Source organism: Pseudorasbora parva, chromosome 11 (genome assembly GCF_024679245.1).
Source record: "Pseudorasbora parva isolate DD20220531a chromosome 11, ASM2467924v1, whole genome shotgun sequence".
NCBI classification, from domain to species: Eukaryota; Metazoa; Chordata; class Actinopteri; order Cypriniformes; family Gobionidae; genus Pseudorasbora; species Pseudorasbora parva.
In genome coordinates, this window is record NC_090182.1 from 40,769,986 (window position 1) to 40,785,848 (window position 15,863).

Below are 15,863 nucleotides of genomic sequence, written 5' to 3' on the forward strand. Positions count from 1 at the left end.
TAATAAAATGCAATGGTCATACAGCATCATAAAAACAAACATCATACCTGTTACCCTCGAGTTCTGAGTTCGCTTTAATATATAATGTTTTATTAGACAGATGAGCAACTGTTTATAGACATTGACAGCAAACTGATCATACACAATAGCTCAACATAGTTAGTCTTATTGTTTAAATCTTGCTTTCTTGATTTACCGCGAGTACTGTGTTTTATCTAGCTCACTGAAGTGTGAACAAGTGCCTCATTGGCCCTGTCCCAAATGGCAAACTTCATGTGCACATTCAGTCTTGTGGTCCACACTGGTGCGGGTTACGTAGCGGACTTCTTCCCGGCAGTCAAAGCGGCATTACGCTCTGAAAGTGCTGACTCAGAGGAAGACTGTGAGGGTTTAGGGTGCCATTTGGGACAGGGCCATATTAGCCCCTGAGCGAACGCACAGAAAAACATTAAAACATAACTTTCAACACACTCAGATAATGTATGTATTATGATAAAACAGCACTGCAATGCAAAATTTGCTCAAAATAATCTGCCAATGGGTTAAGTAAAAGAGTCTTGTTTTCTTTTTGAATTAAGATTATTTAGTTTACCCCATTGGCAGATTATTTTGCTTATTTTAAGCAAAAACTAATTTAATTTTTAGTTATTGTCCCCCAAAACAAGACAATTACTTTTGCTTGTCTTATAAATGCTTTTTAATATAAGAATAGTTTGATATATGGAATAGAAACAAGACAAAAATATGTGCATAAGAATATCTTTAATTATAAAAATATTTAAAATTCTTACCAACCCAAAATTCGGTGCCTGATTTTTCCAAAGCCTACAGCTTGTTTTTGGGTATTTACATGTAGTATAAACAGTGTTTATTGGGTATAAACATCAGTTCTCGTATAGCTGCTCAAATGCTCCTCTAAAGTGCACGGTAGTCTTTATTTGGCATTTGGGTTCACAATGGCTCTTCTGTGTTCAGGAGTTGGGTACGGAGTCTCTTGGCACCTGTACAGATTTTCAAGCTGTGCCAGGTTGTGGGATCAGGTGTCTGGTCAGCAACACGGAGAACTTGATGAAGAGGGAGGACAGCGACAGTGAGGAGAACCAGCGCAATGCTGTCTTGATTCAGATCAGCGATACCAGAGCCCACAGCAATGAACACCCGCTCATCATGGACCCGCAGCCACTCAGTGAGTGTCACATGCTCATAATTAACTGGTTAACCGTCAACCGACAGTAAGAAATTTGACTGGTTTTTGCATTTTAGTCTGGGACTAGTCAGTGAAACCAGGGGAAAGAGTTTAATGCTTGGTCTAATGTCTAATGCTTGACTTTGAGTGTTCTGGTAACGGTACTTCGTCTGTTGTGCTGTTTCAGCTGTAGTACAGACGGCCTCATACACGGTGCTGATAGGGAACAGAGAGTGGATGAGGAGGAACGCGCTGCAGGTGCGAGCAGATGTTGATGAAGCCATGACGGAGCATGAGAAGAGAGGACGCACTGCAGTGCTGGTGGCGGTGGACAGTGAGTGAGACCGGGCTACTTATTTCAGCCAGACTTTGATCTCTAAGACTTTCAATAAGAACACTAAGAGTTAGATTGAGTGTAAAACTACAGTTAAATAAAAGTTGAATGATTATTTTTAAAGAATAAAATATTTTTTCAAATCATTACATTTGGACATTCTCATGGTGAGAAACTGCTGATAAAAGACAAAAATATATACAATTTTCTATTATAATTTCTTGTTTGACTAAGGATGGAATAACTAAGGATGGTGATCTATTTTTTGGTCAAAATCCCCTATATGTGAGCTGCATCTGGATCAACTTTTGTGGCGATAGCATAAAGTAATCAAAAGTTACAGCATTTGGAACCAAAGTAGCCTTTTTGTGTAGCCCTTGACGCCCCCTAATGGGCAATTTTAAAATCCTAAAACAGAATCCATGAAGAATGTCTTGTGATCAAGAAGTCCTCGCTGCAGCCTGTAGCACGATGACGTACTAGATCAGATCCAACACGTACTAGACGCGCATGCACGGTGGTTTCATTCACAATTCGATGACGTCATATACGCATGCGCAGTAGAGTTTGAATGCACAGTTAAGAGTTTTGCTGGATAGATAAATACTCAAACCGCTCGCGCAAAAATAATGATTAGTAACATGCTCACGACATCAGGACACGTTTTGCATTTTTCCTTGAATGTGTAGGCTACTGGTATTGTAAGTTCTTTACAGATCGTGTTGCATTGTACCTTGAGGATTAACATTACAGAGACAATTACTTGAATAATTTTTCCTTTCACTCAACAGCAAATATGACCAGAATATATTACAATTTTAACTGTTTTGCATGCATGTACAGCGAAACTAGGATAATTTAAGCATCACATTTATAAAAAGATTATTTATTCATCTCTAATTACTTAATACTATTTATCAGTAATACAACTACACAGGTTAGATCATCTATATACAATATTGATCATACATGTCACTTAAGACCAGCGCATACGCATTATAAGTTAACCCAGAGATCGGTATGATGTCGCCATAACGATCCACCATCCAGTACGTATTGGATCTGATCCAGCATCGTCATGCTGCAGGCTGCAGCGAGGGGTGTATCCTTGTGATCGGCCCAATGGATTTAGTTGATTTTGAACTCATTTCAATCGGGAGCATCCACTGTATGTAATGATATGCCATTTTCTTTGATCTATGCATGTTTCATGAAGCTACGAGCGAAAATGCCACGTGAAACATTTTTTTTTTTTAATCACAAACTGATCATATCCAATCATAAACCAATCATATCCAACCATAAACTGATCATATACAACCATAAACCAATCATATCCAACCATAAACTGATCATATACAATCGTAGCGTGACTTTGGTGGGTCTGTTGAAAGTGAATTAGGCAACCCGCTGTAACTTTACGCCTTGGCAATGATATCTCGGACTGACAGATACATTAAAAAAAGGGTGTTTTCCGACTTAAGAGTGCTTTGTAATTTTGTACACGTTGGTATATAAATTATAATTCAAATTCTGTTTCATTGGCTACAATATTATTGATGATAATTGTTGAGAGGGGCACTTTGGATTAATTTTCAAAAAGGGCAGGGGTTCGAGCCTCTAAAGCCCTCCCATCTGCACATGCCTGATTGTGAGAATCTGCTGTAAATAATTATCTGCCATTTTCGATGATTAGAGCATGTCAGAAACTCACTCAAGTTTGGTCATAGTCCAAAACAATTTTGCTTGTTGTAATCTACTCTGTGAGGCCTTTCAAATGACGTATGACGCATGACTATTTGAGCTGAATGATGTTTTAGACATATTACAGTACATAGTACAATTTTTTTTTCATAAATGATGATTTTTTATTTATTTATTTATCAACAAATAACTCAGCACTACTTAGGAGTTCATTAAATTGGCTACATTTATTGGATTCAATGATTATAGGGTTAATGTTTTTTGTTTTTTTATTGGAATGGAGGTTAATTGCAAATTAATCCGGAAAAAAACCCCTGAATATAGCTATGTAATAAACAAATAAAAATAACTTTAACAAATAGTGCACAATATTTATTTTGGGGATGTGATTCTCAGATGAGCTGTGTGCCATGGTGGCCATTGCGGACACTGTGAAGCCCGAGGCTGAGCTGGCCGTCCACATACTCACAGCGATGGGGCTGGAGGTCGTGCTGATGACTGGGGACAACAGCAGAACAGCTCGAGCTATCGCTGCCCAGGTAAAGGATCCTTTAATCTTCCATTGAATAATAACTGTCCACATGAAACAGTGAATTGTAACAGCTGGGGTTGTGCTTTTTTTGGTCCAGGTGGGCATCAGGAAGGTGTTTGCGGAGGTCTTGCCATCACACAAGGTGGCGAAAGTGGAGCAGCTCCAGCAGGCGGGAAAGCGTGTAGCCATGGTGGGCGACGGAGTGAATGACTCCCCCGCTCTGGCCATGGCAGACGTTGGCATCGCAATAGGCACAGGCACAGATGTAGCTATTGAGGCTGCTGACGTGGTGCTTATCAGGGTATGAACACACTAATGGCTTGGTTAGATACAGTATGTTGAGTCATTTTGTGGATAATAAATCTATGAAAAGCTGTCAAAGCTGACGTACATGCTCAGCCAGCAGCTATATCACCCTGTAGTCCAAGACCAAGACTTTGAGGTTTCCCTCAAAAGCTAAGCAGGGCTAAGCCTGGTCAGTACCTTGATGGGAGATCTCCTGGAAGAAAAAACAGGTTGCTGCTAGTGGAGGTGTTAGTGAGGCCAGCAGGGGGTGCTCACCCTGTGGTCTGTGTGGGTCCTAACACTCCGGTGTATACCCCACAATACTCTAGTGTTGTCAAAAGTACTGACCACAATACCAAATCGGTACTGAAATGTTAAAAATGTGATGCTGTGAGCGCTGTTGAGCTGTAATCGTAAACACCTCTGACTAGTCATTGTGCTTACACGCTCATCAGATGTGATTGGCTACAATGATCAACACACAGGAGTGTTTGAATGCACAGGGAAGTGTTTGAAAGTGTTTAAAAAGCACAAACGGGTCAACCAGCGGACCGGTAGGCTGATAAACACTGCATTCAAACGCTCCGTGTCTATCTGTGTAAGCGCTCTGTGAAAAGCACCATTGATGTATTTTTACAACATGTTAGTGAAGCACTGATCATAGTAGCCAATCACAGACAGATTTGATGTGCGTGTGAGCACAATGGCCAGTCAGAGGTGTTTACGATTCCACTCAACAGCGAAGAAAGCGTAACATTTTTTTAAATTTCAGTACCGATTTGTTATTGGGATCGGTACATTTGACAACACTACAATACTCTATAGTGTCATTAAAAATCCCAGTATATCTTTTGGAAAAAAGAGTATGCGTGTAACCCTGGCATCCTGGCCAAATTTGCCCACTGGCCTCTGTCCCCTCTCGTGATTGGCTTCATCACTCTGTCTCTCCTCTCCACCAATCAGCTGGTGTGGTAAGCGTTCTGACACAAAATGGCTGCCGTCGCATCATCCAGGTGATGCTGCACATTGTGGTGGTTGAAGAGATTCCCCCCTTCTATATGAATGCCTTGAAAAGTGCTATATAAATGTAACACATTATTATTATTAAAAAAGATTTTGTTAAATACACATGTGCTACAGGTCAAAAGTTTGAACACACTTGATTTAATTATTTATTATGGTCTTAAAAGGCTGATCTGAAGGCTTGCACTCAAATGTCAAATTAAAGTGAACATCTGCTTAACAAACCCATTTTAAACCATTCTAGGCCTTTGTTCAGATAAATTTAACATCGTTGTTGACCTTGGATCACCTGAAGATGTCTCAAGTCTTTTTGATTAATTCAGCCTTTTCTATGTTTTAAACAGAATGATCTTCTTGATGTCGTTGCGAGTATCGACCTTTCAAAGAAGACCGTAAGAAGAATCAGAATCAACTTTGTATTTGCACTAATCTACAATCTTGTGGGAATTCCCATTGCTGCAGGTAACGGCAACCAAACTAAGCAAGACTGCTAGAAAAAACAAACAAGTGTTTCTGTATTATTGGCACTTTTCTCAAATAGGGTACATGAAACGGTTATAAATCGTTCTTGACACATCATCTGAGTAGAACTTTTTCTTGTGGGTGTCTGAAAACTATTTTGCGATTGGTCAGAAATGTTTAGTGGGCGGGGTTACTGTGGAGAAACTGACATGTTCGGCACCTGCTTCTCTCGTGAAGTATGGAATGAACTGCCCAGAATGAACTTTGTTCTTGTTCTTGCCACCTTGAGAAAACAAACAAATTTCTTTTTTCTTGCGGAGAATGGACCAAGCTTTAGCTTGTAGATATTTGGGGTCAGATTTGCTAAACAGGGCAAATTAGTGTGACATCCCATAGCGCAATCCCATAAAAGCGCAGATGGAAGTGGAAAGCTCTACGCATGAACTATTGGCAACGCGGAATTAAAGAACATAGTAGCAGCCGAATTATTTGACAAATGCAATCTACTAAAAGCAGCACAAATTAGCGTCTGGTTTAAGACTGTAAATAATGGCGGAAACACCAGTAAATTGATGAGAAAAACTTGGGTGAGAAAAGGCTGGGACAACTAAATCAAATTGCATTGTTCATTTAAAAACTCTCCTTCCATACATTTTGCTTCTGAAAATGAAACTGCTATAAATGCATACGCAATAAGTTCAGCTGCAAAAATAACTTAAATAACCTTTTCAGTGCTAATTTATGACTATGTCTTTAGTAAATCCTGAAAGTTCTTTAATGCCAAAAGAGGGTTTGCTCTGGCGCAAGCTGTTTAAAACTAGCTATTTTTCATTGTAGGTAAATATTATATTAGATAATAGGTCAACATACCAAGTAGGTCTCTCAAAAAGGGGAAAAAACTATTGGGACACCAGTCTGTTCCTTTCTCATTAAGTGTGTGTTTTTGATTGAGTGTGTGTTGTTTGCAGGTGTGTTTATGCCGGTGGGTTTGGTTCTGCAGCCCTGGATGGGCTCTGCTGCCATGGCTGCCTCATCAGTGTCTGTAGTGCTGTCCTCCCTTCTGCTAAAATGGTAAACCTCTCACATATTAACACCAGACTGTAAACTAGTTTTAATTAAACATTTTTGAAATAAACGTGTAACAGAGTTAAGGCAAGCAAAATCATTTTTTTCATAACTTCTTGTTTAGACTAGCTGAAAGAAAACATCCACCATATATACCATGTTTATTTCATTGTACTTTTTTTCAATGTGCGCTAGGGCTGGACCAGAATATTCGAACATTCGTTTGATGGGTTGGTATTCGATTTTCAAATGTGGGATTTGAATAACTTTTTTTTTTTGCGCACACCCGGCATTCCCCTCTAAACTGTTCTCATTCGCGCTTGCCTATAAAATCTGGTGATATACAATACTCTTTTACAATTATTTTATAGCCTAGCAGTTTTTAATAGGAACCCAACCTCGTTATACTTAAGATATATTTGCTTCTTAGTGTTTCCTTCAATGGAGTATTCTCTGTCTAGAGCGCACGACTGCACGAGCTGCATACCTGAGCTTGCATTTTGGGTTAAGCTGCATTTGTTTGACATTGTGGAAAATAGAATAATAGATTCAAAATGTATTAGCCTTTTTACCCTTAAGAGATGTGACTGTAAAAAAATGTTCCGTTACACCCTAACATTGCAGTGCTTCTGCACTGAGCGACTGTGAACTAATGCAGCCGTGCGCAGTTTACTTTCGGTTTGCCAATCCGGGGACGGGTTGCTTGAATCGTGGGTTCATTGGCATATTATTCTTAATGAAAAACACAACAACAAAACAGTACAAAGACAAACTCCCTTAAATAGGCCTTTTACAATTCGTTTTGAAACCATCATCTTGTCATTCGGCTCCTCGCTCTGGTGATGAATGAGATCTGACTCCTGCAGTTTGTGCGGCGCCTCTCGCTCGGCTCACGCGGCACGTTTTGTTTTTAATTGCAGTTAATCTGGGGCCGGTTCTTCGTACCTCGCTTAATACATCTGAGATGATTTGATAGATCCCAAATCGTTTAATCGTGATAACTGATCTCTGGCTAATTTGGTTCTTCAAACAAATTTGCGGATTGGATTAAAATATCTGGATTAAGTTATCTGAGATCACTGCTCGTGCCTGTGTTCCCTGAAGAGGGCAGATGATTGATATTCGAAACCACGATCAGCAATGTAGCGATTGGCTGGCGTCAAGACAACATAATGACATCATAAAAGCCACCTGGAAAAAAAGAAGAAGAAAAACACGATTTTCTGGACCTTTATAAGGAAACCAACGAGCAAACCAACATAAAAGTTATATAAATTAAATGCACACTGTTTTGATGAACATGATTACCAATTTTTTATATTCACGATGTTCTAATATTTTTACACACTTTACATTTTTATTTCAAGGTTGTAATTTCATTTTTAATTTGAAGCAGATTTCTTACGTGAGTATTAATTAAAGTTTCTTAACAGTCAAGATCAAATTATCTGCATCTCTTGAGCTGCATCAAGCCACTCCCATATTATCTGTCATCACTCACATTAATGCACGACGAAGATTAACTGCACAATGTGTGTAAATCTCCAATACAACTATAAAGTCATTATTCCATCACAATTCACAAATAAATCTCTCAATCAAGTGACTGTGTCTATAGCATTATACGCGAATTTTACACAACATTAAATTATTTTCAAATAAACTTTTATATTTATTATTATTTTAAATTATTATTGCCCCTGGTTCAGTAGTGACCTGTTGTAATAAAGTAGCGGTGGCTGGGACAGATTTTAAAGGTCCCGTTCTTCGTGTGTTTTCGAAGCTTTGATTATGTTTACAGTGTGCAATATAACATGAGTTCATGTTTCTGTACAGCGCTGTTTTCTCTGTCCTAAAAACGGCCTGATGATTTCCTTGTTCTATGAAGTCCCTTCTGCAGAAATACATAACGAGTTCTGATTGGGCCAGCTCTTCCCGTGTTGTGATTGGACAGCAGCTTAGCTCATTTCGCCCGGAAAGGTCCCGCCTCTTACCTTAACGGGGAGATGCAAGCGCTGAATGCGCGCTCTTCTCCACGTGGGAGAGCAACAAGACCACGCCCCCTATTTTGCGTGTTCTTGTGGGCGGAGGGTTAGTCAACAAACGGTTCTAGTGACGTCATTCATGAAGGGAGTGCAGAGGTGTAGTCCAAACCGGCCGTTCGCTGTAGGCTTTGAAAGGCAACTTCTGGTAAATAAAATATCTCGCTTGGCATTGAACTTTGAGCATTATAATTTTACAGGTATTATTTATGCTCTAACAGCAACATTACACACTAACTAAAGTTTGAAGAACGGGACCTTTAAGTATCACCTCAAGATGCAATCTAATCCTGTTTACATGAAATAAGCTGCTCCCGAAGAGGTTTATGCTTATATGGACCTCTTGCTATGACAGCAAGTCCAGGATGAGCTTCGAAGAACCAAAAAATCCGAGATCAAGCCAAATCATCAACAATCAAATCCAGCTAACTGAGTTAGCGACGTACGAAGAATAGGCCCCTGTGCTCTATCTGAACAAAATTATTTTTACTACCATAATATATCAAAACTGGGACTTAACAGACACAGATACAGTGTTTTGTATCACTACTAGTGCAGTGTCCATTCTGGGAGCATACAGGGAGTGCAGAATTATTAGGCAAGTTGTATTTTTGAGGATTAATTTTATTATTGAACAACAACCATGTTCTCAATGAACACAAAAAACTAATTAATATCAAAGCTGAATATTTTTGGAAGTTTTAGTTTTAGATATTTTAGGGGGATATCTGTGTGTGCAGGTGACTATTACTGTGCATAATTATTAGGCAACTTAACAAAAAACAAATTTATACCCATTTCAATTATTTATTTTTACCAGTGAAACCAATATAACATCTCAACATTCACAAATATACATTTCTGACATTCAAAAACCAAACAAAAACAAATCAGTGACCAATATAGCCACCTTTCTTTGCAAGGACACTCAAAAGCCTGCCATCCATGGATGCTGTCAGTGTTTTGATCTGTTCACCATCAACATTGCGTGCAGCAGCAACCACAGCCTCCCAGACACTGTTCAGAGAGGTGTACTGTTTTCCCTCCTTGTAAATCGCACATTTGATGATGGACCACAGGTTCTCAATGGGGTTCAGATCAGGTGAACAAGGAGGCCATATCATTAGATTTTCTTCTTTTATACCCTTTCTTGCCAGCCACGCTGTGGAGTACTTGGACACGTGTGATGGAGCATTGTCCTGCATGAAAATCATGTTTTTCTTGAAGGATGCAGACTTCTTCCTGTACCACTGCTTGAAGAAGGTGTCTTCCAGAAACTGGCAGTAGGACTGGGAGTTGAGCTTGACTCCATCCTCAACCCGAAAAGGCCCCACAGGCTCATCTTTGAAGATACCAGCCCAAACAAGTACTCCACCTCCACCTGGCTGGCGTCTGAGTCGGACTGGAGCTCTCTGCCCTTTACCAATCCAGCCACGGGCCCATCCATCTGGCCCATCAAGACTCACTCTCATTTCATCAGTCCATAAAACCTTAGAAAAATCAGTCTTGAGATATTTCTTGGCCCAGTCTTGACGTTTCAGCTTGTGTGTCTTGTTCAGTGGTGGTCGACTTTCTGCCTCTCTTACCTTGGCCATGTCTCTGAGTATTGCACACCTTGTGCTTTTGGGCACTCCAGTGATGTTGCAGCTCTGAAATATGGCCAAACTGGTGGTAAGTGGCATCTTGGCAGCTGCACGCTTGACTTTTCTCAGTTCACGGGCAGTTATTTTGCGCCTTGGTTTTTCCACACGCTTCTTGCGACCCTGTTGACTATTTTGAATGAAACGCTTGATTGTTCGATGATCACGCTTCAGAAGCTTGGCTATTTTAAGACTGCTGCATCCCTCTGCAATATATCTCACTATTTTTGACTTTTCTGAGCCTGTCAGGTCCTTTTTTGACCCATTTTGCCAAAGGAAAGGAAGTTGCCTAATAATTATGCACACCTGATATAGGGTGTTGATGTCATTAGACCCCACCCCTTCTCATTACAGAGATGCACATCACCTAATATGCTTAATTGGTAGTAGGCTTTCCAGCCTATACAGCTTGGAGTAAGACAACATGCATAACGAGGATGATGTGGTCAAAATACTCATTTGCCTAATAATTCTGCACTCCCTGTATAAGCCCTGCCCGCGTGAGGTGTGCCGCTTCATGAGATTCTGCTTTTATTAAAGAGAAGTTAAAGGACAACTCCGGTGAGAAATGACCCTAGGGGTAATTAACAGATGGTTACCGAGTAAATCGTTCTCTGGGATGCGTTTTTATGAAAATCGAATGTGAAGAGTTTTATCTCTAAAAACAGATTAGCTTATAGCGTTAGTCTAAGGGGCACAGGGTAGTAAAATTAAATCGCTAGTTAATACCACTAACAAGGCTCAAAATAGCCTCACACTAACGATCTACTCGGTAACCATCTGTTAATTACCCCTAGGGTCATTTCTCACCGGAGTTGTCCTTTAACTCTAGTATATCTGTCAACACAATAGTGATGAAACGGTATGATAATTTCATATCACTGTCATAGTGACCCATTTTATCTCGATTATCAATATTATCACGGTTTTGTTCTTAAAAAAAAGTGTTCAAAAAGACCAGATGCACTCACTGAAACCATTTCAACAAGTTTTATATTTGAAAATCAATAAACACATAACAAGCAGCTCTATGCACTTTTTAAGCAATATTGAATTATGTGGGATTTCCTTCCTTATAATGACCTTCGTCAATAGCAACGCATTATCACAGAGCACATCCACATCATAACAGACACGGTCGCGTTTAATTCAAATGCTACCTTCTCTGGTTTTGATTGTACTTAAAATGAAATCAGACTTTAATATTAAAACTAAAATTATTACTATAACTTCTTGTGATCATCTGGTTTGGATGAATGTTTTGTACACTGTACACAATGGATTTATAAACAGGCAACAATTAAAATATTAATCTCAATTCAATATGTCCCCGTAATTATTTATGTGGCAAAGAATATCTGTCTAATAAGTGTACAATGAATATACATTATTATCCCTCAAATGTCACTGTAGTCTTGTCTGAACTTGTTAGTTCGTCTTTGGCTCAAGCTTCTTGTTATTTCCCAGACGTAGTTTTAGTATTGAGGTCAAAGTCCAATTGCCTTGCGTTCGCAGTCTTAAAGCAGATTACTTCTGGCATGTTCTGCAGACAGGGTGACCACTGACCATCTTTGATTAAGTTTCCCTCAGGACTTTTGTAAAAGCCAAAAGATGACCACACCTCAGATGTGGTCCTTCTAGAGGGCTGAAAAATCTCCCGGCAGTGTCACTGCCATCTGCCATTTCTTCTCGCTCAAAAACAGCGTTTGCACCAGACAGATGCTGGTTGGACGGGATTTACCGCGAGTTTTTAAAATCGTGATAATCACACGTGGTTTTAATGATAATTATGATATGATATTACTAACTGTCAGTACATTTTATCGTGAAACTGGTAATAGTTCCATCTCCAACAAAGTGTTACCCTGGCTTTATCCAATGTTCATATATTTCTGTTCTGGAAATGTATGCAAATTAGTTCATGTTTTGTAAGACAATTTGCATATTCAAGTATATAACATTTCAGAAAACTTGTAATCCAAACAATGTTTGCGATTCATAATGTAATCAGTCAACGGTGGGAAGTATGGTGATATCTATTAGTTAATGTTTTTACCTTATTCACCTTGCTTTAATCAGCAGCATTTTTGTTGTTTTTTTCTTTTCTATTTATTTATTTATTTATGTTTAGGTATTTTTAAGAGAACCTGTTAAGCTTTTTTTAGATTTAATGTGGAATGTTGGTGTTTAAGAATGAAAAATGTGTGCAAAGAGGAGCTGCAAAATTAATTATAATTAACATGAAATCACGCTTAAACCGTTTTGGCTTAGTGCGATTATGAAATGCTAAGGCTGCGATTTATAATTTTTTTTTATGTGCAGCTTGTCAGTGCAGGATGGCTCTGTGATCATTAGTAAAAGCTGCTCCATCTGAAAGCACTACAAGTTTGAGTCGCTTATAGCATGCATTTGAAAAAGCAACACGCTTCAAACATCTTTCCAAACATGAGAAATTTTAATGAACCTCTAACAAAAGACCACATTTAATAACATGTCTTTATTCCTAACTCGCTTCATAACGACAGTAGAGTATCCTTCTGTGAGATGATGTGGCTTATGATTGCACAGAATAAGGCACACAACCTATTATTTCATAGTTTTCTACCCAATTCTAAAGCGTAAAGTAGAGACGAGCTGGTCATTGCTATCTTGGCGAGTCACGCCCGGATAACAGAAAATGGGCAAAGAGGCGGGAAGTGGGCGGAGCTTATGTGATGCAATGACTATAGATGGCTGATAAATGGCTATCCACCTGCCACTCAAAGTAACCACGCCCTTAATTATGCAAAATTTTAAAGCTTTATATAACGTAAATGAATGAGTTATAAAAAAATCACCCCCCTCACAGATATCATGAAGGGCAAAATTAGCAGTATAGACCAAAACCACAATTTGTACTAGGCTGTAAACATGTTTTGTTCTGCTGTAAATTGGGGATTTTAACATGGGGCTTAATGAGATTCTGCTCCCTTCTGGATCCTAGTGGCCAGTCGAGGAAGTGCAGGATAAATTACTTCCGTATTGCCAGAAGTTTGCCATGAGAGGTTGAAAACCTATTCTAGTAGAGCACAAAATCAAGGCTATGTAAAAGGGCGTAACATGGCTTCTTAAAGATAACATGACACTCATTTCCTGTTTCTACAGTTACACTAAACCCACAGCTGAGAAACTGGAAAGACAGCTGGGAGTGGTGAGAAAGCACGGCAGCCTATCGGATGTCAGCGTTCACATCGGCATGGGGGAGCTGCGGCGGTCCTCACCCAAACTCAGCCTGCTCGACCGCATAGTCAACTACAGCCGGGCCTCCATCAACTCGCTACGCTCCGACAAACACTCTATGAACAGCATGGCCCTCAGCGAGCCCGACAAGCACTCTCTGCTGGTGGGGGACGCTCACTGCGAGGAGGAGATCGTTTGAGTGTCTCTGGGGCCTTGCTTTACCTCAGTGCCTGCAGACCCATTCAGTCTAATGAGGTTCCTCTTGAGTATGACACTGCTCTCACTGTGATGCTGCACGAATCAGCGCACGCCGCTTTGATGGTCCGGCCATTAGCATCGCTATAGTAGAGACTTTCTGACGGCCTCTGTTTACATGTCTGGCAGATCTATGATGACAATCCAAAGCAAAATCAACTACACCGCAGATTGTCTTCAACATTTTTTAATCAATTTTATTTTTGTGAAAATGACCATTTTAGAATGATTTATTGTGTTTTATGGTAATGATTAAGTGAAATATTTATTACATCATTTATTTATAGTATTTTATGTACTTTGTTGGACATGAAGGAATGTGAAAATTTATTTTAACAGTGAACAAATGAACTTTTCTAAGGCCATTTTAGCTGCACATATCCTTGACTGGGGGTTGAGATGCAGTACATTCCAAAGAAAGTGGCATTCCTGTCGGCTCAGAGGGATCCACAAGAAAACGCTAAACCATTACGTTACCTTAAACCAAGTGTCCGAAAGACATTCAGCATATTCACTTTTTTCTTTTGTTCAGCAAACAGTTTGTAACACTTATGCTGCCTTTGCTATATTTAAATGTGCACTTGCTCTTGTCAGTTTACCTTTTAAATCTATTGTTTTTTGCTAGCTTCACTTTGTTTTAAAATCCAGTGCTCTGTGTGAACTGAGACTGACATTATGAGCGGAGCACATTTGTGTACAGCCATTTCCGCATTAATGCCCTTAATACACAAACATAAAATACCACTGCACAGCCTGGATCAGGTTACTGACTTCAACATTCTGAGCTTTTGAAATATTTTTTTAAATGTATCCACAATATAAAAAAGTTGTTACTGTGCTATTAAAGGTCAATTAAGTGATGCTGTCTTCAAATGAAACAAGTGCACTCATTAGTAAGCAATGCTTAGTTGCTTGTGTTTGCCAAATGTGTTCAAGTTGGAGTGACGATATAAACATCCTTGATTGTTTCACTAAATGTGGTCTGGTATTTTAATTTTGCATCATATTCTTTAAATAAACAGCCAGTTTTCAATTTACCAAAATCTATTTTCGGTTTCTCACGCAAACCGATCCTTTCTTAAGACATCAATGTGTTGCCACAAGCCGCAGGGTTTAATGAGGATCCGAATGTCTGTTTTTTACTCTCATAGTGACTCTCGTAGAAATACACCCCATTGGCATGTCTTATACGAGCAACGGTTGGAGTTAAAAATCTTCATTTGTGTTCTACTAAAGAAACAAATACACCTACTGGGATGCCCTGGGCTAAACAGATAAACATAATATTTTCATTTTTGGATGAACTATCCCTTTAAGATATCAATAAATAATTTGTTTATTTTTATAATCGGAGCTCAAAGATAGTAGTGTGCTAATGGGTACTTGAGATTAATAGAACTACTAAATAGATACCGAACCGTTTCGGTACAGGGCTTCCAGTACTGAATACAATTTTTAACAGTTAACAGTCAGCTTGTTTTAAGCGCTGAACACACTTCAATCCGAGTTCTCACACGAACATTAAGTATTCAGTCCATTTTATCATGAAATTCAAGTGATCAAACTGAAGTGATACGACTAGATTTCTAGGCTACTCCACAGTAGATGTGAATGGACATGTTCCAAAGAACATTAAAAAAAAAACTTGAGGGAAAAAAAAGAAAACAGAAAGAAAACAATTGTTTATAAAACATCTATCATAATTGGCTCAATTAAATATTCCTTCACTAAATATTAAAGGTTCCTTCACTTTTCTCACAAACACCAGGATTCACTGACTACATCATCTTCGCTGACACTAGGATTTAAAGCTACACTGTGTGATATTTTCCCCCATCTAGTGGTGAAAAGGTATATGACCATCCAGTGAATAATAGTTTCTGTTCCTCTCAATTTCGATTTCGTTTCAACTCCTACGGTGGCCGATTTAGTCATGGCTTCCAGTTCGACCTCTTCGGTGAGTGTTGCTTCAACTCAAGTGATGAGGTAATTTTTGAAAACTATTATAATTTACCAAATGAACTATGATCAAATTAATCTATGTAAAATGAATAATAGTTTTACGTTTTCGTTATTTTTAACCATTTCATTGCTAACATCAGCTATCAGGTTCCCA

At 39.0% G+C, this 15,863-nt stretch overlaps 1 protein-coding gene across 1 annotated transcript in view; it reads left to right on the top strand.

The window, feature by feature from the left end:
• Positions 1-14,790, top strand: part of atp7a (ATPase copper transporting alpha) — a 33,907-nt gene extending 19,117 nt beyond the window's left edge. The window contains exons 17-23 of the mRNA XM_067457963.1: positions 976-1,186; positions 1,374-1,520; positions 3,621-3,763; positions 3,854-4,057; positions 5,409-5,526; positions 6,495-6,597; positions 13,418-14,790. Coding sequence (XP_067314064.1) covers positions 976-1,186; positions 1,374-1,520; positions 3,621-3,763; positions 3,854-4,057; positions 5,409-5,526; positions 6,495-6,597; positions 13,418-13,691 — 1,200 coding nt within the window. The 3' untranslated portion in view covers positions 13,692-14,790. The remainder of the gene's footprint in view (positions 1-975; positions 1,187-1,373; positions 1,521-3,620; positions 3,764-3,853; positions 4,058-5,408; positions 5,527-6,494; positions 6,598-13,417) is intronic.
• The last annotated feature ends 1,073 nt before the right edge of the window (positions 14,791-15,863 follow it).